Raw genomic sequence first — 22,580 nt, forward strand, 5'->3', positions numbered from 1 at the left:
AAGCAATTTAAATTAAGCGGGGGGGGGGGGAGGGGGAAAAGCTACTCTTATTCCAGAGTAAGAGTGTCTGCATAAGAAAATTATAACAATATAATTAAGCCAGTACACCTGGAAAAATCTCCTACATAGACAAGCCATTAGAAGCAGCAGCAATAAGGGAACAGACTTGAGACAGAATGGACAAAGTTGGAAATGGCAAGAGCACACAGAAGTCTGACGTGGGGATATGTACCCCTCTTAATTAGATATTTATTCAATTTGTCAGCATATAAATTCACTAACTATACAGGAAAAGTAAATATCATTAATCCTTCCTGTCTTGGTAGCAACCTGGATTCTCCAACATTCTAAAGACTTTGGGTGAAATCCTCCTACTAATGTCACTGGGAGTTTTGCCACTAACTTCAATAGGATCTGCCCTCTTATATTTGGCAAAGACTGTCCCCTTGTGTTACGTGAAACATTTTGAATTCAGATTTTGTGTGCGTGGTGTCCTGGTGGAAGCAGTTATAGACTGAAGAGTGCTGCCACCAAAAATACAGTCTGAAAAACCTTGCATAATTAGCACAAAAAGCCCTTGATAATTCATGTAACGAATCAAACATGACAAAGTGTGCAATTTTACTGGATAACTGCATGCCTTTGGGTTTTGTGGGGAGGAAAGATGAGTGCTTTGAACTTTCTGAGATGTGCAGGTATAAAATGATTATATACACCAGTAAGCTTCTAATTAATTTTATTGTAACTGATCCTCTCAATATAAAAAGTCATTCTTTTTTTTAAATGCAAGAGTTTTTTAGGTCAGTCTCAGATTGATTGATTTTTTTAAGCCTGTCACTGTTTGTGGCTCTCTGCTTCTCTATCAACATTAGGTTATTTTCATTTTTCTTCTATTTGTCATTATTACTTCTCAGTTAATGACTGCATGCTGACTCACAAACTTCAAAATCATATCCAAAGTAGTAGTACTATTTTTAATTATTTGGAGTATAATTATTTCCTCTATTTAGGAGTTAAGTCACTTCAATGCGAGCTGCTAGGTGCCTGGCACACCTCAAAATTAGGCCACCTAGACACCTGGCCTGCTAATGGATAGACCCCCTATGACCGCACAGAGCTAGCTGCTAGGCTGAGGCCCTCCTCAAGTCCCTAAGAGCCAGATTCTGCAACAGGATCTGCACAGATGGATTCCTGTGCCCATGTGCAGTGGCGCTAGGGTGACCAGACGTCCCGATTTTATCAGGACTGTCCCGCATCCCGACCGATGTGCGGTCGGGACACTGGACAAACAAGCAATTTTGCCCTCCCTGGAGGGCCCTCGCCCACCCCCCCGACTCCACCCCGTCCTTCCCCCATTGGCTCCCTCCCCAAATCCCCGCCCTGGCCCCGCCTCTTACCCAAGCACATGGCATTCCTCCTCCCTCTCCGGCTTGTTGCTGTAATGGCAGCAAGCCTGGAGGGAGGGGGTGGTGGCTGGCTTCCAGTTCCTGGAGCTGGTGAGTAGGGGCACCGGGCGGGCAGGGGGGGGCTACTCCCCCAGGAGGGTGACGGGGGGGGGCTCTGGACCCCGGCAAGGGAGAGCGGCTCGGGGCCCGCACGAGTGGCCATGTAAAGTTTATTGGCTCGGGGTGGACCCTGGGCGGCTCCTCGCCCCTATAGGGGGGTAGCGTCCACCCCTCCCCCCTTGTCCTCGCTCCTCAGCTGAGCCCCCCGTCGCCCTCCTGGGGGAGCAGCCCCCTTGGCAGCCCTCCCTTGCCCGCCCAGTACCCCTACTCACCAGCTCCAGGAACTGGAAGCCGGCCACCACCCCCTCCCTCCAGGCTTGTGCCAGCATTCCAGCTGCAAGCCTGGAGGGAGGAGGAATGCCGCTCAGCTGAGGAGCCAGGACGAGGGGGCAGGGGGGACTCGGCTCCTTACCTGGCCTGCGGCGGCCAGCGAAACATGCTGGCGCGGGGCGGGAACGCTACCCCCCTACAGGGAAGAGAGAGGAGCCGGACAGGATCTCCCCCCCACCCCCCCAGCTGATAAAGTTTATGTGCCCACTCGCGCGGCCCTGAGCTGCTCTCCCCCGCCGCTGCCGGGGTTCGGAGCCCCGCACCTCTAGCTCCAGCGGCTCCTTCCCCGCAGGGCGGTGGGACGTGCCGCATGTGCCCGGGGCCCTGAGGGCGGGGGGGGGGGGGGGGCGCAGCACGGCCAGGGCCTGCTAATTCCCCCAGCACCTGCAAAACGGCTTTTTTTTTTTGCCCCCCCCTCCCCCCACGATATTTCCTGTCAGTGATCTGGTCACCCTAAGTGGCGCCCTCAGCCATATGCATGCTACACCCCGCCCTCAGCGTGTATACCATTGGCAGAGGGTGAGGGAAAGTGTCAGTTTGCCCTGGACCCCCGATTTGAGTAGTGTTGCAACCTGGTGCACCAGGTCAGAACACTATTCCCTGAAATTTGGCCGGGTGGCTCCTCCATCATGACTTCTTGTGGTAATTCCTAGATGAGTGAGTAAAATTTTAAAATGCATTGTCTAACAGAACATGAACATGTTGCAACAAGCAGCAATGGCAATTAAATTATTAACTACAAATCAAGGTAATCAAAAGCTAAAGATATTTATTATTCTTCTATTATTTATTTATAAATTATTGGAGAGAGGCATCTTCAAACAAGAAAAAGTTTCACCACCAGCACCAAAACCAAAACACCAAAGGAATAATATCCACCGGGGGGGAGGGGGAGGGGAATATTCTACTGATGATGATGTAGAGGGGCAGAAGGAATGTTAACAACCTTCCCCTTTTGACCTACACCAATAATAAGATCACAATGAAGCTTTGCAATGAAGAAGTCCATTAAAAACAATACAGGCCATACAAGGAAAGTATTCTGAATGGATAGCTTGTATGGACTTTTTCTTTTTAACTAGTTTGAGCCACAATTCAACTAGTTAGAGTAGTAGACTACATATATTATCTGTTCTTCATAGTATAACCATGTCATTATAATGGTATTTGACAAAATTAAAAATTGAAGAAGGCACTTTCCTAGAAACTTATGGACACTCTTAACATTAAAAAGACACTCAAATGTTTAATCAGACTTTTCCATATAATAAAAATCAAACTTTGTAAACCATATTTTGCTCTTTTTGGTAAACATTCTATTAAAAAATAAAATTAAAAAACCACCACCAAAAATCAATTTACCAGTCATTATTTAACTGTTTCTCAAAAATCACTTCCTCTGGAGTCTTCAAACAGAAAGTTAATGAAGATCTGAAAACTACATTAGCCTTCAAAGAGCACAATATTTACCCTACTACTTTCAAATGTTTATCTTGTAAGCTCTAAACACCTGGATTTTTAACTACTGCAGGAAGCTGTAAGAGTAACAAACAAAAACACCGATCACAGTGGAAACAAAGCTCCCAAACCTGCCTCATCCTGCAAAAGGAGATCAGACTAGATGATCACAATGGTGTCTTCTGACTTTAAAACCTATGGAATTTGTTAGGCACGTTTGAATAACTTTATTCACCTGAGTAAAGTTATGTGTGTAAGTGCTTGAAGAACCAACCCCAAATGGAGCAGTCATGACGACAACAAACAGCAGAATCCAAACAATTTTATGAAGATGGCAGGAAACACACAAAACTTCCAAGGAAATTGAGGGGTTGGATAATTGATGTTCCCCTGATTACAGGCTGCTAGCTGGATAAGCAGAAGGGGCTGCCAGAAGAAAATCACATTCCTTGAACAGAAGAATGAATCAATGGCTATAATTTACACTTTTTCAATCAAGCCCTTAGCAAGAGGCTATTAAAGAAAATTGGTAACCTCAAGAATAAGAGATAAATTACTGAATTAAATGCTAGTTAGCAAATGGGGCAGCGGAGAAAAGGAGGAATAAATGGATAATTCTCAGCTAAGAAAGAAGGAACAGTGGGGTGTCCCAAAGAACAGTACAGTTCAACATTTAACAACTGTCTGGAAGACAGTGGACAGCAAGGTGGAAAAGTTTATTAATGACAAAATTAGTCAACATAAGGATGGCGAAAGACTCAAGTGACCTAATGCATAAGAGAACAGATGGTCTTGTGGTTCAGGCACTGGACTGGGACTCAGAAATGTTCAATTCCCAGCCCTGCCACAGATATGTTGGGCAAGCCACATAGGCTCTGATCCTGCAAACATATACATGCTTAACTTTATACACATGAGCAAAGGACTGAGGTTTCAATCTCTCTTTGCCTCAATTCCCCATCTGTAAAATGGGGGCTTTGTTGCATCACAGAAGTATTATGACATCACTGGCAAACAAGAAAAAAGAGTCACAGGGAGGGCAGGTCCAGTTTTAGAAATATATTGGACTTTTTCCTGTCCTGTTTATTAGGCCTCAAAGTTGGAACCCTGAGAATGCCTTGCTCTGGGAGACTGACCGCCAGGCCTCCAATTTCTCACTCAGTTATGAAAGTAGCTCATAGGGGCTTACCTGGCCTTCTTGCTCTCCTTTCAGAGACTTGCAAGGCTGGATTACCTTGGTTTATTGAAGAAACTGGGGCAACCCATACCCACTTCTCAGGGTTTGTGCCTACATGCTACACCATTTCCTCTTCCCTATAGCCAATACAGAAGGAGTTTCTGTCTGCTGCACTAGAAAGGACAATGAGGATTAACCTTGGAGAGGCTCTCCTATTTAAAACAATACAGTTTTTTCAATAAACCGTGAAGGATTAAATCCCTGAGTACTTTTGAGGAATTGGTAGCTGTATGATGTTGGTGGCGGATATACTGAACACCCTAGTTATTAAGGCACACTTCTATCTCTGACCTCCTTTATCCAATTACTTTTGTTGTGAGAAGGGCAGCCATATCCCTACCTCACTGTTTGTGAAGTACTCGGATATTACACCTGCAGGGGCCAGATGAGTAGACAAACAAAGGACCACCATACTATGCTGTCTTAATTTAGACTTATACCCTCATGAGAGAAATAGTCATATGGAGAGAGGAGCCAGGAGATCTCTCTTGCACAAAGCATATGATTAAATTTAAAAAAAAATGAAAAAAGAAAAAAATTAGAGCCATGCCCAACTTTTCCTGTTTCTAAAGAGCCTCAGTAAGCTCTCCTATATAGAAAAATATGAAACCACTTGCTTGTTTGGCAGATAAAAAGTAATTTTAAGTTCTGAACAAATTCTCAAATTTACTCAGGAAGAAGCTCTAGAGATATATAAAGTTAATGATAAATCACTGCTATTGTTTCTGGTTTTGCCAAGTTAATTAACATTTCCCCACAGTACCATGATTTCTTAATATATGTTGTAATTCAATGAGTCTCCTCCAGAAGTCTATTTGCTTCTTTGATTCTTAGAGCGAAATAGCAATTGACTCACTTTTGATTTAGGTATTTACTGTTTTATTGTACTCTGAGGCTATAATTTAAAAGAGGACACTAAGGCTATTATGTCCAAAAGTTAACCTACACCTTTTTTCATACTACCAGTTTACAAAGTCAGAATAATTTTTTCTCTCTCTTCCCCATCATCCAAAATAAAATTAATTGCAGTAGTGCCAACATCCTCTGCACAGGATGGGCAGTGCTTCTGTAAGCAAACTATGTACTCTGCTCCTTGAACTTAACCGCAGCCCAAACATGATGTTCCAGAATATAGGAGGAGATGGGGGAGGGAGGATTACTCAGACCAACCCTGCCTTAAACTACTGTTAGATAAATATCTGCCATTTTGCTACTAGGCCAGCCCAGGTCATTACATAAAGGAGAGAGGTTGACTTTTGTGCTCCTCAGACCAACAAGTTCAGCACACTCATATGAGGATGGCTCTTATACAGTCTGGGCCTGACTGGCATCAATGATATTTTGGGGAGTGGTAAAAGCCAACATGTGCTATTGATCATGTCTTCAAAACCTAAGGTGTCTTATGATGCAAGTAAAGGAGTGTAAAAATTGGGTAGCTGTTCCTCCACGCAAAAATATTCCATGGGATGGAGAAAAAGAGAAAACAAATATTGTACTTTCATCTCAAACTGTTTTGAACATCTGAAGAACATATCAGTCTTCTGTTTGAAGGCCAGACTCATCTCAGCAAACAAATGACAGGCCAAAACTAACCTATAATTTTCCAATTTTGTTATGTCCATTCTTTAGCATGGAAGGTTGTCCCTCAACCCTAAAGCAAAACAGTGCTAGGTCAGAGTTTCAACCTTAAAACTAAGCAGGTGTTTTGAGGAAACTGCACCAACAGAGAGTGTGATCCTTGAAGTGCCCAGAGCAGCATTCAGTTATCAGAAAGAAATGAGAACAAGATAAGGAAAGGATGCGGGGATAAAGGGGTGACAGTAGCTAGATTAAACACAGATGCAGAGAGGTGAAGGACAGGAGAAAGAAAAGCTGAGAACTTTAATAAGAGTAGGGGGAATAGAATGAGAGGCAAAAATATGGAAAATTAATGAAGCCAAAAAACATGCAAAGTCACAGATTCCTTTAGAACAGTGGTTCCCAAACTTTAACAGCCCGCGAACCCCTTTCACTAAAATGTGACATCTCATGAACTCCCTCCTAAAAATGAATATTTCCAGGGATTTAAGTTTAAATTTCCTCAGTGTGATGGATTTGCTTTCTTTGCTCTGCATAGCTCTTGGAAGTCTGGAACCACTGGAGAAAGATAAAGTCTCAGGTTTGGTTCTGCATCAAGTCTGTTTCTGTATTTGGTTTTCAGATGTGCATACGAGGAAAATGCTTTCTCACATAAGTATGTTGTTGAAAATGGTAACAAAACTGCAGCAGCTTTTTCTGCCAGGGGTACTCGTTTCTTAAACTCAGCCAAAAGTTGATCAATGATAGATTTCTGAAACTCCTTTTCAGTTCGTAATCACAGGAGATCTCAATCAATTTCTCTTTTTCCTTGGTGTTTAATATCTGTGTTGAGAAAGTGGGATCATCAAAAGGGTTGTGAATTCAGTCATTATCGCCTGACATAGCTGGAAAGTATTCCCTGAAAGTTGTGCAAAGTCCTTTTAGGTGTGCAATTATATTGGTTTTAGTGCACTGATCCAACTGAAGTTTATATTCTGCCAGGAAGTCATGAAGATTACTGAAACACTCAGTTTGATTGTTTTCCAAACAACTTCCCCAGAACTGCAACTTCTTTATCAGGGATTCAACTCACTCTTGCACATTGAAAACTGTTATATTGAGGCCTTAAAGAGATAAATTTAGGTCATTAATTCTTGAGAAAATATCTGCTAAATAAGCTAGGCTCTGGAGCCAGAAATTATTTTCCATACAGCTGGCAAGGTGGAAAGGGTGGCTGTTGAAAAAAAAAAAAAAACTAGGATTTCTGTTCTAACCTCAAACAAGCACACAAGGATTTTACCCCTTGAGAGCCATCTAACTTCAGTATAAGTCAACACACAGTCATGTATACTACCTATTTCTTCACAAAGTACGTGAAATATTCTGGAATTTGTTGGCCATGATTTTATGAAATTCACCATTTTCACTGCATTGTCCAGTACTTCCTTCAGTCCCTCTGGCATGCGTTTTGTTGCAAGGGCTTGTCTATGGATGCTGCAATGAGTCCAAGAGACTTTTGATGCAACCTTTTTTGTTCAAGCTACAAATCCAGTATACTTCACCATCATTGATGTGGCCCCATCAGTGCAAATGCCTAGGCAACAAGACCAATCTATTTCCTTTTCTTGAAAATATGCATTAGTCAGATTGAAGATATCTTCTCCAGTTGTACGTTCTTCCAATGGTCGGCAAAACAACATGTCTTCTTCAACCATACCTTCATTCACATAATGTACAAACAGTAGCAAAATAGCTAGATTAGCTACATCAGTTGATTCAGCCAGCTGTATAGCATAATATGGACTATTTTTCACTCTATGTACAATTGTGGTCTCTACATTATTTGACATGTCATTAATTCTTTCGTGACAACATATTATTGGACAAAGGTACCATGTCAATCCTTTTTGCAGCCTTTTCTCCGAGCATGCAATGAACTACATCTTTTATACATGGACCAATCAAGCTCTCTGCTATGGTATGGGCTTCTGATGCTTTTGCTACGCGGTAGCTCACGTGGTATGATGCTTTAAGTGTATTTTCATTATCAGTATTTGCTTTGGATATAAAACTGGTAATGTCACTTTTCTTCTCAGCTAATTTTCACTTGAAAAAATCAACAGGCTTGCCGAGTTGTGCATGATGCCTGGTTTCTAAATGGTGCTGAAGTAGAGAAGGTTTGAGGCTGCTGTTTGCTAGATCACCACCACAAATCACACACAGTGGTTTTGGATGTTCTTGATCACCAATGCATGTAAAGCCATATTTTATATAATCATTGTCATATTTTCTTTTCTTTGTAAGTGACTTTCCAGGACCATCATGATCATTAGACTTAGATTTTCCACAGTGTGGACTTGAGGAAACACTAGCTGGTTCCAGCATCTTTACACTTTCCTTTTTCAGCCACTTATCCATTGAACTTGTGTACAAAAGTTCTAATAAAAATAACAGAGAGACTGCTAACAACCAACAAACTAGAAACTGAGAAGATCCACTCACTGAAGCAAGTCAGCACTCCAGAGAGAAGGACAATTACTGAGACACCTTAACACTCCTACACTGGCTACAACATGCTTCTGGCTGGTTTGGCTTGCAAACAGCTTTTCTTCCGTCGAGGAAGGTGCCCTGGGAGGGACAAATTAGCTTGGACCACCCCCCTCGTTCAGTGTGGCCTCCTGCTGACTACCCTGGATGCAAACTTCCCCCGCCTGACAAGGACAGGGATCTGAGCTGCCACCTGTACCCCGCATGGAGTGCTGGGGTTCGGGGCTGCTGGCTCCCCTGCTGACAGAGGAGGGCTGGGGCTGCCCACTCAAACTGCCCAGCCCCACTCTCCCTGGGGCTCGGGCTGTCTGCCCTGCAACTGGGTCCCAGCAGAGTCCTCTGGCCGCCATTAATGACATTTTTCTTGCGAACCCCCTGAAACGTTCTGCGAACCCCCAGGGGTTCGCAAACCCCACTTTGGGAACCACTGCTTTAGAAGGATCACCAAAATTATCCCACATGCTTATACAATAATAAAATAATCTTTCCTTTTCCATCACAACAGGTTTATTAGCTGCATTTTGTTCCCGCTAACATTTGTTTATAGCTTAAATGTACATTACTTTCAAAGATATAAGAAAATAAAAAGTCAACTGCCTGCACAGTTTGCTCATCCTGAATATATCTTAATTTGAAAACCAGTCTCCTCCCTACCAATTATTTCAGAAAGTCATCTAGCCTCTCCCATAAGAAATGCACAAGAGATTGTCCACACTGTCACTTCAATTTCGTATTCGTTAGTACCTTCCACTAAAAGAAGCTGCCACTAAAAGTTGTTCAGAAGTTCTAAAACAGAAGAATAATGCAAAACATTCAATTTTTGTTTCAGCGCTGACATAAATAAGGTGTATGAAAAATCTTAGGTCATTTACTACTACTAAATGTTGTTCGGTAGAAACTTTTCTTGCAAGTTCATACAATGTTATAAATCAGAATTAGATAAAATCAGTACCACGTGTAGATAAAATTATGATGCATACATCAGATGTTGTATGGAAATTCTGAGTAGCATCTCTCAACGGGCACAGTCCTAAGTATACCCTTAGGGAGTACCTGGCAAGAAATAATTGTCTGCATTTGTCAGCAACTACCGAAATATAAACGGAGATTATAGGAAGAACTATGCATACGTAATTGTAATTAATTTTAGTTCAATGTCATGGGGGATCAGAAGGAACTGCAGCCCTACAGTCTGAGTCTAGATTAGGTGTTTTTGTTCTGGAAATTAACAAAAATTTGCAAGATCAGAGTTGGCAGTATTTGGGCAGAGAAGCAAACTGGAGGAGATTGAAGTGACCAGAGCATGGCTCCTGAAACTTTTTCCACTGCATGGAAAACATCTTAATACAAAAAGATTTTTATGGGATAACTCCTCTCCCATAGGCTATCACTCAACAATTCCTCTCCATTCATAATCATAATACAGCTCTATGGTAGCTATAGCAGCTGCTTACATAGAATAGTAATATTAGAAAAATATTCAACGTATTTTAATGAAATTTAACACCTGGAATCCTGAACCAACTGCACCAAGTCACTGGACAACAACAACAGGAAGTGCTCCAAGGACTAACAGAGGAGCCAGGACACAGTTGGGGAACTTCTGGACTATAACATTGCTACATGTATTTCACCTGATTACGGTCTGCAGGACTGGGCCTTTTTCTGTAATAAAAAAAAAAAAAAAAAAGAGCCAAAAATACTGCACTTTTTCCTTCACAAATTAATTTCAAAAACTGAAAGCACCATTTGTAAAGAGTTTTATGTGAAATATACTGTACATCATGAATGACCACACTTTAGATAACATACAATGGTACACAAACAGTAATCTAGATCAAAATAATATAATGGATGGTCACAAGCGAGATAAACAGTAATGTTACACTAGTGGATTACAAAGTTCAGAGAATAATTTGAAGGGCCGCGGGGGAGGGAGGGGGAAAAGAGAGATTGCCAGAGAACAGGAGACAAAAGGGACTTCCCAAAGGTGAGAAAAAACAGGTGGAGAAGATATCACCTAGAACAGTCCCTATGGAACTTTCGGTGGGAGAAAGATTGAGGCAAAGTTAGTGAAGAGACAAGGAAGAAAAAGAAAGGACAGTTCTCGTGGAAACCTGTATAGATCATACATCCCCCCTTCTCCCCCCGGGGATAGCTCAGTGGTTTGAGCATTGGCCTGCTAAACCCAGGGTTGTGAGTCCAATCCTTGAGGAGGCCACTTAGGGATCTGGGGCAAAATCAGTACTTGGTCCTGCTAGTGAAGGCAGGGGGCTGGACTCAATGACCTTTAGGGTCCCTTCCAGTTCTAGGAGATGGGATATCTCCATTAATTTATTTATTTATTTAAATTGTGGGCCATACATTCCCATCTGTAAAATACATGTATAGATACTTTTAATAGAGGAATTGTCATTTCTTTTGAGTGTTCTGATGAGTACATAAATTACACTTTACTGTTCTTCATATCACCAGAATTCCTTGATGGAACTATAGTCCTTTAGTTCACATTGGCCTGTTCATTCAATATATCAAAAATAAAAACTTGCTATATTTCATAAAAATATACAAAGATTGTATATAAGCTACTACTGTTAAATCAATAACTTATCTTATATAACACACAAAATAGAGCTTGAATTTATGACAATTTTTATATTACAAAATTACAGACTCCTCTCTTTCCCCACCCAGAGAAGATATTTTTTTAAATCAAATTGCAAACAAAAGTACAGAAGTTTTTAGTTACACCTAACATTCACTATGGACCTTTTACAGATTTCAGGCAATCTACAAATTGGCTGAGGGCTGCACAATGTCCAGAGACCAGTATATAGGACAAAATGCACTATTGGTACTGACCTATCATAATTCATTCCTTTTAAGGTTAACACTCACTCGAAACAATACCATCAAACATGAGTGCCACAAAAGAAACAAAAATATTTTATTCCTCCACTTTATTTTGAAAGAGATGCACTTTTGGAAACAAAAAAATTATCTTTTCAGAATACAATACTTGGTATTACAATGTGATAGGTAGCAACCAAAGCTGTCCTAATTGTGACTCTTAAAACCTCAAATACACATATAGCCCAGCCATACATGATTAATTGTATTTATTGGTGAGCTAATATAACTATGTTATATTCTCTCTCATACTGTGTAATAACCGCTAAGAAAAGAATCCATTTTTTTGGTTCAGCAGCCTACGGGGTTCAAAGGATAAGTACATTTCTTAGAATAAACTTGGAGAGGTATTTGCAAATAAAGAAACAAATATTGATACCCAAGTAAATATCCTTTGAACTGCAAATTGTTGGACTAAGCAAAAGGGATAACACTGTCTTCATAAAAACTTATACCTAATAAATTAGTATTTGAAAGATATTCTTTGGAGATAAAAGATGTAAATAACATGGTCTGTGCCCATTAAACTGTGCCTAGAGACTCTTCTTGCATAGATCAGCACAGCAATGGTGTGTGGGTGATGCAAGGTTGTTCTGAAATCAAGAGGGTATGAGTCGAGCACTCTCTCTACATAGAGAGAGTGAATTTAGGAGGTTGGACTGTAGTTTGTGTCAAAAAAAATATTTCAGTAGTCCACTAAAAAGACCAACTCTTGTTCAAAACATGCCTCTTTTCTGAGATCAGCCATTGTAAGTATGAAAGACATTCAGATCTGGGGACCCCCAACTTCTTGAAAGAAAGCAGAATATTTACATTTAAGGGCCTGATTCAAAGCCCACTGAAGTTAGTGGAAAGACTCTCAGGGTATGTCTACACTAACATAAAATACCCGCAGCTGGCCCATGTCAACTGACTCAGACTCGTGGGGTGCGGATTGCAAGGCTTTAAAATTGCAGTGTAGAGGTCCAGGCTCAGGCTGGATCCCGGGCTCTGGGTCTCTGCAAAGGGAGAGGGTCCTGGAGCCCGAATCAGCTGACACAGGCCAGCTGCAGGTGTTTTATTGCAGAGGATACATACCCTCAATGATGTCAGTGGACTTTGGATCAATCCCTAAATACAGAGGCTTTATAAGAACTTGTGGGTGGGGAATCAAAGCCAGATTACCCCGCTTAGAGCAGTTCTGAGTGATGGTAACCTATGCCGGCTTTAGCATAGATTGGCCTCAGACACCTAGGTCCTTTGAAGCCCCAGTGCTCAGTAGTGCCCAAAAAATAAACAAACATTTTCCTCAAAGGTAGCTTGAGCCACAACCATTTCATTATAAAGTTTTGAAGCTGCCCCCTTGAGAATTACCTGAAACGTTAATTGTGTCCATATATCCTTCAGGCAGACATTTGGAACTCTAAGTATTACTACCTTAGACACTGAAGATGCAAGTAGATCCACTGTCTTGAAAGGGTTTAGTGCACTGGGACTCTGATTCAACAAAGTACATGCCTAGGATTAAGCATTCAAGTAGTCCCCATGCTTAAAGTTCAGCACACGCATAAACACCTTACTGAATTGGGGCCTATTGAATCTGATTGTAGGATTGGAGCCTTGGTCTTAGCCCATTGGTCTTCACAGGATAAAAATGATCATTTCATATTGATTTAACATGCAACATTTTAAAAAAAGAAGAAAAAATATCATGAAAAATATGAGGCTCCACACTATATCCTAAAAGGAAATAGTTAGCATCAGGTCTTCAGATTGCAATTAACTATTTTAAGTATTAGCAAAATGTTGTTAAAAACCTGGATGACAATGATTAGGAAGATTATTCCTTTTTGCGCAAACCCCCCCCCCCCCCCAAACAAACAACACACAGAGGATAAAGTCTAAAGTTCTAATTAATCCAAGGTGGATAATCTTACAGTTTCGGTTTTAGTGGAAAGAGGCTTCAGAAGTTCTAGGCATGTTGCCAAAATTTTACATCTCCTTATCCCCCACCCCCTCCCAATAGAAAAGTTTTGTTCAGCTAGTCAGTGTATAATACATAAAATATCCAGTACTGAAAATGAAAGTGTCTCTCCTAAGGGTAGGAGAGAAACAACAGTTAACAAGTAATATGCTATTTGTACCAGTTGCCAACCGCGCAAAGCTGAATTCGCGCATGTTAAATGCGTGTAAGATGAGACTCGCCTGTATTTGTTAGAATAAGAAAAGTTAATCATGTTTCTGAAAAAAATATGCAAGCCATATAAAAATTATAGTAATGCAGCAGTAAGATTTGGTGTAAGGAATTAGATCTGTGCACATCCAGTCAAGGAAATAAAGTCGCTGAGTAGAAAGGAGTTCCAGGGAGAAGTAGAACTGTCACTAATGTACTTGTGCACCTTTAGGCTGTGACTGCACTAGCATTTTTCTTCAAAATTTCCCACTGTGGCAGCTCCACCAGTGGTAGCAACAGTGAAAGCAATAGTATGGACTAGCTGTCTGTGTTTTAACTATCATGCTATCTAGCTCAGGGGTTCTCAGAACAAACTGTTTGGTGGCCTCAGAGTGTGGCCACCAACTCTTGCTGGTGGCCACACTAACAATTTTTCCTAAAATACTTAATTAACTTTAGGAAAAACAAATAAATATGCACATCTACATGTCCAAATCATAGTAATTTACTTATGTAGGGTTTTTTTCAGACTCTAATAAAAATAATTTATAGTAGTCTCTATTCTTTACTGGACCTAAACAGAATAGAAACACAATTAAGGTTCTTTGCATGTTCTTGTCTTTTTTGTGGTTGTTGTTGCTTTTGCTTTTTTGGTTGTGCTCCCCCCCCCCCCCCCCAAGACTTGCTAGCTGGTAAGTCTTCTGCTATGAAAAGTGATATTTGTATATATATTAATATCACTTTTCACAGCAGACTTATTCAACCCCAGCAAGCCCTGGGACAAATTAAGCCCTGGATGGGGAGGTGGACAGGGAGGCAGTGGGGTCCAGGGATGATGGTGGGGGCGGTGAGCATAGGGTTGGAGCCTGGAGTCAGAGCCCTGTGTGGATGAAGCCTGAAGCCCTGTGGCCAAAGCCTGCCTCCCCCACCCCCGGGAAAGTGGGGAATTCACCAGTTGCCTGCACCTCCAGCATTTGTGTCTCCGGAGGGGGGCAGGGCCCAACCACTGCTGGCAGCCCTGGGAGAAAGGCCACTGCTTTGCGCCACCCCCCCAATCACAGCCCAGATGGCTGTGGTGGCAAGAAAAGGCCCTGGCGGCCGCATTTGAGAAACAGTGACCCGGTCAGTACAGTTTAGATAACATGATGGAGGATGAACAGGAGTACTTGTGGCACCTTAGAGACTAACAAATTTATTAGAGCATAAGCGTTCGTGGACTACAGCCCACTTCACTACCAGTGGGGAGTGGCAGTGGTGTTAACAACAGATGGAAAGTATCTCTATTGTAGATTCAGACAGACGGTTAATGTTTACATCCTGTAACCATGTTGTCTTTACTGTTTAAAAAATAAATAAAATAAAATAAAATAAAATAAAATAAATAAATAAATAAAGGCAACAACAAAAGAAACTAAATATTTGTTTAAAAACAAAAAAGCACATGTTGATAAAGAGTTAGTTTACTGAAATGTAGTTTGTACACTTAATACTGTAAATAACATATGACTGCTGTAACTGATATTTTCAAAAATGACTGTGTTCTACTCTTATCATTAGAAAAGGGGTACAAGCATGATCAATCATCTTTGGACTCCATTCTTTCAAGCATAATTTGCACCAATATATTCAGGAATATAATTTAAAATTTAATCTTATGTACCTGAACACATTATAAATAAAATATCTAAACATCTAAGGTGCATTGGAAGGGAGGAAGGGGGAAAAAAATGAGGAAGGGGAAAAAAAAAATCGATCATTTTTGGAAGAAGTGAAGTCTAGTAGTTTAAAACTGGAATGGGAATAAGGGCTATTGGATTCTACTCCCAACTGTTGTGTGTATATTATAACAAAAAATGTCTATGTTCAAAAAACAGATGTTTATTATAGTACATTTTTTCTTTATAAATAAAATGCATCTGTGAACATCTAATTTCTTCATACTTTGGGTGGGAAAAGAAAGACTTCAATTATATTTCAATTATTTTGTTTTAAATTTAAAAACCAAGTTCAAAAAGATTGCAAAAATATGATTTGATACTGTATGAAAAATAGCCTCGACATATAGGGAACTCAACTCATTAGGAATGTAGGAGTCCTAAAAAGGAGAAGCTTTATGGTATTGCAAAACATGTACACCAGTGCACTCAGTTGTACTGTGTTAGTGCATGTCTCCTTTCGATAAAGTGCAAGACTCCAAAAAAAGTCATTTTGAAGTAGTGCAGCCCACACTTGGAGAATGACCCTCTCCAGACCATCTCAGTTTATCACACTTTCCAGCTGTTTATTACCATCAGGCTGCCACAGACATATCGAAAAGCACCTTCCTCTCTCAGGATTACTCGCCATGCAAGTTAGGAGTAGAACACAGCACAGTCAGGTGCCACAAGTACTCCTGATCTTTTTACAGCACGGTCAGCATTTGATTTGAAAGAGAAACAAGCGTGAAGGGAAAGAGAAAGCCAGGATTTCCAAGCGCCTCCGTATTTCATTTTACTACAGTGTTCATATTCTACAGCAGAAACACTAGTTCTTACACAGCAGGAAGTTCTTTTCTCACTTCACCCAGTGGCATCCAAGCCCCAGGCTCCAGTCAGTACCTTTCAGTCCCTAAGGCCGTTCATGATTCCCTGCATTTGCAGGTGTGAGCACCTTTGGCACACACCCGCCAGACCTGCGCTAACCACCCTCAGCGACTGCAACCGACCACCTCTCCCTTCGCGGATCACTTCGGAGTTACCCCCGTCCTGCCGGGACAACCGTGCTACCCCATTAGCTCAAACACCCCACTTCTGCTCGGCGACCCCGGCTGGCCCTGCCAGCCAGGTGTGCGGCAGTCTCTCGGCCCCAGCAATGCTCCGAGCGGGGGGACGGGGACGCACGCCCAGAACAGAGCGAGAGGCGGGGAAGGGAGCGAAAAGGGGGGCCGCGAGCGATGGAAAGGCGCCAGGGGCGAGAAGGCAGCGGGCTCACCTGATCCACGCCTCCGCTCGCCCCGCCTGGGGGAGAGGAGGAGGCCATGTTGGGGGGGCTCCTAGGCGCTTTCCCCACCTCCCCTCCTGCTCAGCGTGGCTCCCACTTCGCAGTCCCTCGGACTCCGCCGCTGGCTCCCCAGGCTCAGGCTTTGCTGCCGCTGGGGCCGCGCCGCGAGCGAGAGCTGCCCCAGGTCACCGCCCCTGCGAGGCGAAGGGGGAGCGGCAGGGTCAGGTACCGCGGCCGCGTCGCCTGGGCCCGTCTCTCCTGCAGGGGTAGGCGCCCCCCGCGGTAAGTTTCCAGGCTCCGGAGCACGGGGCCGGCCCCGCCCCGCTTGCTGGAAGCTGGGCGCGGCTTGGCGCGCGGCGCAAAGGTGAAGCGCTCGGGGGAGGGAAAGGTGCGCGGCGCAGGAAGTTTGCGCGGGAGAGAGGCGCTGAGCAGAGGGGCGCAAACAGCTGCGCTGCTGAGGCGGGAGCCAGACGCTCCTGCCGGAGGGAAGAGAGGGTGGCTCGATCGCATGTGCCCATTGCCAACCCAGCCGCAATGGATGGGAGAGGCAGAGAAGCGGGAAAGTTAGCAAAGGCTCGGGCTTGTTTGCTCGGTGGCCACTCAAAAGACAGCCCCAGCCCTGTAAGCTGCGGCGTGCTGTGGTACTGTTCCGAAGAGAGGCTTCAAAACAAAGCCCTGTACATTGCACAGCGCGGACCTGGCAGTAGGTCACCCAGCTCTGCCTACGGACAGACAGAAAGCAGCCCGAATCGGTGATGTGGAGGCCGCCGGCGTACAGTCAGGGGGTGGCAGTAGTTGCACCTGGCCATTTGAAATGGAGAGAATGTTTCAGTTCTCTTTGTTGATTGTCACCCGAGGTAGAGTGGCTGTTCAGTCAAAAACAAAAGCACATGGAAATAAAACCCTGCTACAATGTACCAACTTTCTTACTTTGCTGGATGGAGGGGGAAGGCACAGTCCACAAAAGCATCTGCTTAGTTAATAAAAGCTATTAAGGGCAATTTTTTTAAGTGGACGGTTTTCCTTGAAGTGGGCTGTAGTCCACGAAAGCTTATGCTCTAATAAATTTGTTAGTCTCTAAGGTGCCACAAGTCCTCCTGTTCTTCTTTTTGCGGATACAGACTAACACGGCTGCTACTCTGAAAGGTTTTCCTTTTGTTGCTGCAAACTGACTACAAAATTTAATTTACAGTCCCCTTTTTTGCACCTGGAAAAGAGCTGCAAGTGAAAATCAGAGTTCTTTTTGCTTGGGATTACTGTATTATGAAAGCAAACCAGGCAGTTACAGGTGCAAGCATTCACAATTCTACCCATAGTTCTGTTTTCATGATGCAACTTTTGTGGGCACACCCTGAACCCATTTAAAAAAAAAAAAAGGCCAAGCTGCAGCCCTTTGGGAAAATTTACTCCTTCCTATTTTTAATAGTGATTATTGATTTTCCACTATAACTAGTATGGTGATTAATACATTTTCTGTAAAAGAAAATTCAAGCTCACAGTGCTGGAAGAGTAATGTGAAAATATTTAATATATTTTAATGTATTGCTATCTAATCAGTAACCAGTGTTTATGTACAAAATTATTAGCTGATATTTGTTCATAATATATATGATGTCTGAGTCATGGTCTGGAAAAGTTTATCAAGATTAAAGGATATAAAGCACAAAGCATAGAATTACATACCAAAAGTGGTGCCTCTGTTTTAAAACATTCACTTAATTTGTTGTTGTTTTGAATGATTATGCTTTTAAAAGTTTCAAATAAGAGATTTTTAAAAATTAAACTCAGTAATGTATTGCATCATAATCAAATATATATAATAATGTACAAGTAGGGTATGACGATGCAAGGTATTGTAAAAGCTACAACTGAAAATAGTTGTGCTGTGGATTTGGATCTCTATCTTGTCTGTTGCATTTTCTTGTTCCTCTCAGAGACTTGGTTCTGGTGTTCCAATTCATTTCTGGGTTGTATTACAGGTTTGTTCCAAAGATTTTTAAGTTCTTTGGGATAGGCACCAACTTTTTCTTCTGTGTTTGTACAGTTCCTAGCACAGAAAGATCCTGATCCATGACTGACTCCTGTGTGTTCTGGTAATACAAATAATTATTAAGAAGAATTAACAGTGATACAGAGTGTAAATAAACAGTTTACTTTATTAAGCACTAATTTACAGTGGAATTTTGTCACAAATAACCTAATTCAGTAGTCCTCCACCACCTTAGGCCAGAATCCTGAAGACATTTATGCATTAAGTCAGTGAAGCTACTGATGCATGTAAAGTTAAGCACTAAGTGGAAGTGGGTGTGGGAAACTGGGTTTTTTGGCTGCTTTCTTTTTAACTGCCAGTCCTGTCTACCCAGCCAAATGAACAGTATTGAACCGTAATGATACATATAGGCTGTCTCTAGACTACAGAAATGAACCATTGGTAATTGACTGGTAGGGTTGCAATGGTAACAAACAGCACCAGTACAGTGCATCCACATGTACTAGACTAGAGTATACACTAGCACTCTAGTCCATCGCTTATTTTCAGTTGTGTAAGCTTGATATATTGTGGTCTCAGAGCTTGTCTACACTTACAGCATTGCAGCTGTGCCACTGTAGCGCTTAGTGAAGATGCTACCTACCCAGATGGGAGAGCTTCTCCTATCAGCATAGGTACTTCACCTCCCCAGAGCAATGTTGAGAAGAGCTACCATCAACATAGTGCTGTCTATACCAGGAGTTCAGTCGGTATAACTGCATCACAAGTATCAGAGGGGTATCCATGTTAGTCTGTATCCACAAAAACGAGGAGAAGTGGGGTTTTTTTACCCACGAAAGCTTATGCCCAAATAAATCTGTTAGTCTTTAAGGTGCCATCGGACTCCTTGTTGTTTTTGCATCACAAGTGTGACTTTTCCACATACCTGAGCGACAAGTTCATAATGTAGACCAGGTCTCAGATTGTCAAATTAGTGTCTTTCCACCTCAAAGACATCACTGTTAGTGTCTGTCTTTCATGAGCACCAAAATAATCTTACACACACACACACACACGTCTTTACCCCTATCGTACATATATATCATTGGACAATAATATCACACTTAGGGAAAGAGGTGCAGAATGAAAGCATTCAGGATTTAGTTGTCTTATTTTCAGATCATGAAATAAAGTAACTTTATAATTTATATAAATAAATTAAAGAAGTTATAATCTCTTCAGATTTATAAGAAAACCCTGTTTCCATCTTACCTGCAGTGTTCAGCGGGACTCTGCAATTTTTGTCAGATCCACATGTGCTAAACCAGCAATAAGTAGACCAGGGTATAAGTTTGCTTATATCCAAATCAGCTAAATAGATCCCATAGATTTTCATATCTCAGTTGGCTCATCTGGAAAAACATGCATCCATTCTTGGCAGCTGGAACTGTACCTTGGGGGAAGGAAAAGTTCACTTCCCTTATTTCAATGAAGGAATATTTAACCCAGGCTATGCCAAACACTGTATGGGATTTATACATGCTATCATAGTGCATTTGATCCCACACAACATTGTCACACGGAGTGTGGTGTATAAACATAAGACGTGATGAGCAGGTCAAAGAAGCAGGGAAAGCCAATCCTGCCATTATAGAAGCTATGCTGCACGGTTACTGAGTTATTCCTGCCTAAAAGAAGGAGAGGAGTTTATAGCTCAGCACTTTATTTAAAAAAAAAAAAAGGGCACTTAACCCTATGTCCACCACATCTGCCCTTTAATTTTTACCCTGAACTCCCAAGAATAAGACCAGGTCTCTACTTAAAAGTTTTGCCAGCATAGCTATGTCAGTAGGGATGTGATTTTTTTTTACAACATAGCAATGCCAGCAAAAGCACTTGTGTAGAAGCCGTTATGCTGGCAAAACTTCCATTGACCTCCATGGAGCCAAGATTTCACCCTTGAGATACAGATACATGAATAAACTAAGCAGGCAAAAACAACATTTCCTCTAATACACATTTAATTTATTTTAAATTAGGACTTTGTATGTAGTATTTTAATCAGTTTTAATTTACTTGTGTTATTGCCTGGCTTCTCCCTGGATTAGCCCGGTATATACCAGTGGTTTTCAAACTTTTGTACTGGTGTCCCCTTTCACATAGGAAGCCTCTGAGTGCCCCCCATATAATAACCTCACGACCCCCAGTTTGAGAACCCCTGGTATATACTATAATCACAGTGTAATGTACAGTGTAGTATGTACAGTGAACTACTCAATGCTCTTTCTATCTGAAATTCAAATAGTTTGGGATAAGTTATAAAACATTATAAATTACATTTTAAATTTAAGGACATGGGACTAAAGTTGCTTCTTTCCAGCTTCCATCCTTTTTGCTTAATTTCATACCCTTTTCAGGAAATAGATTATTTTTTCTTGTTTTACTGGCAAGCTGTGAAAAAGCTAGTACAATACATGAAAAACAAAATTTGATATCAGGTACTGTCCCTTCATAGCCAGAGGCACTTCATAGGTTAAATTAAGCAATTAAGTGATACCTGAGCTATACATTAAAGAGACACCAGCACTGTAACATGATATTGCTTTCCTAAAATGTAGGTTAGGCTCTGTCTACACTACAGTCTATGTCAGCAAAACTTCTGTCACTCAGGGGCATGAATATTCCCCATTCCCTCCCCCATCCCAAGCAACATAATTTACACTGACATAAGCATACTTGTGCACAGCACTACATCAGCAGGAGAACTTCTCCCGGTTTTTTATGCCAATGGGAGAGCTCTCTCCCATCAGCACAGAGCACCACACGTCTTCACCACACACGCTGCAGGAGCACAGCTGTATCAGTACAGCTACGATGCTGCACTGCAGTATGTATAGACATACAAAAATACAGTAGGAGAGACTTAGGGTATTATGACTTACTAACAGCAGTGTTCTTCTCTTTCTAACTTATTTTAAAGGGAAAAAGCAATTGGTTGTGTTTCTCTCCTGTTTTAAGTACAGTGAACACAATCTATTTTAAATACCCAAATTAGTATTCATAAATGAATCAAACTTGTTTAAACCACATCATTATTCAAAGAACAGAATACACTTTCTCTTTACTTTACAGAGATGCCATTGCTGAGGAGAATATAATTAATATATAAAAGACAAGACTATATTGACTCTTGCAGCTGCCCTCTAGTCAGAAAATAAGAGAGTTGTTCAGAGGATTACATTGGATTCTTATCCACAGATACAACTCCCATACTATAATTTGGATATTGGTATTATGGGTTAGATCATGCATTCCTTGTGCACCCAAATTTTTAACTAAAGTTAATGGGAGTTTGATGTGCACAATTTTAGTATGTTACTATTTCCCATTTATGTAACCAAAATGGCAATTAATATTAAATTTCCAAGGTGCTGCAAGAAATTTTACATATGTATTTCTGTTGAATTTAATGGAAGCAGCCAGTCTACCATCTTATGAAACACTTAGAAAATGGAATTAAACCTCTATTTCAAATCGTGGACCTGGTGTGAACAAGTTCAATGCTAGATCCTTTTACTATCCCTTCAGATACTTTTGACAGTGATGCAATCTTCTCTCAGTGTTATTATATTTACAGTTTGCTTATGGTAATTCTCAGAGCGTGGTACTTTCCTGGCACTTTCCAGACAAAAAAGAGGGCATGGTTCCTGTCTTAAGGACCTCACAAGCTAAGTCTAGACAGACAAAGGTTAGGGGAAGTGAAACCAGACTAGCTTGGAAGGGGTGGCGTGGCAGGGAAAACAAGAATTCTGGTTCATGAAAAAACCTGAGGATTAAGAGTTTGTTTTCATTCAGACTTGCTACATTGCATAGACCAAGACAAGCAGACACAAGAGATATTGACAACTGCTAGTACCTTGGGTATATTGCCACAAA

The 22,580-nt window shown here is 41.6% G+C and overlaps 1 protein-coding gene across 2 annotated transcripts in view; it reads right to left on the bottom strand.

The window, feature by feature from the left end:
- ANK3 (ankyrin 3) overlaps nt 1-16,957 on the bottom strand; it is a 548,316-nt gene extending 531,359 nt beyond the window's left edge. For both annotated transcript variants that reach the window (XM_065553406.1, XM_065553396.1), the window contains exon 1: nt 16,667-16,957. In XM_065553406.1, the coding sequence (XP_065409478.1) occupies nt 16,667-16,714 (48 nt within the window). In that variant the 5' untranslated portion in view covers nt 16,715-16,957. The remainder of the gene's footprint in view (nt 1-16,666) is intronic.
- Between the last annotated feature and the right edge of the window lie 5,623 nt (nt 16,958-22,580).

This window comes from Chrysemys picta, chromosome 7 (assembly GCF_011386835.1).
Source record: "Chrysemys picta bellii isolate R12L10 chromosome 7, ASM1138683v2, whole genome shotgun sequence".
NCBI classification, from domain to species: domain Eukaryota; kingdom Metazoa; phylum Chordata; order Testudines; family Emydidae; genus Chrysemys; species Chrysemys picta.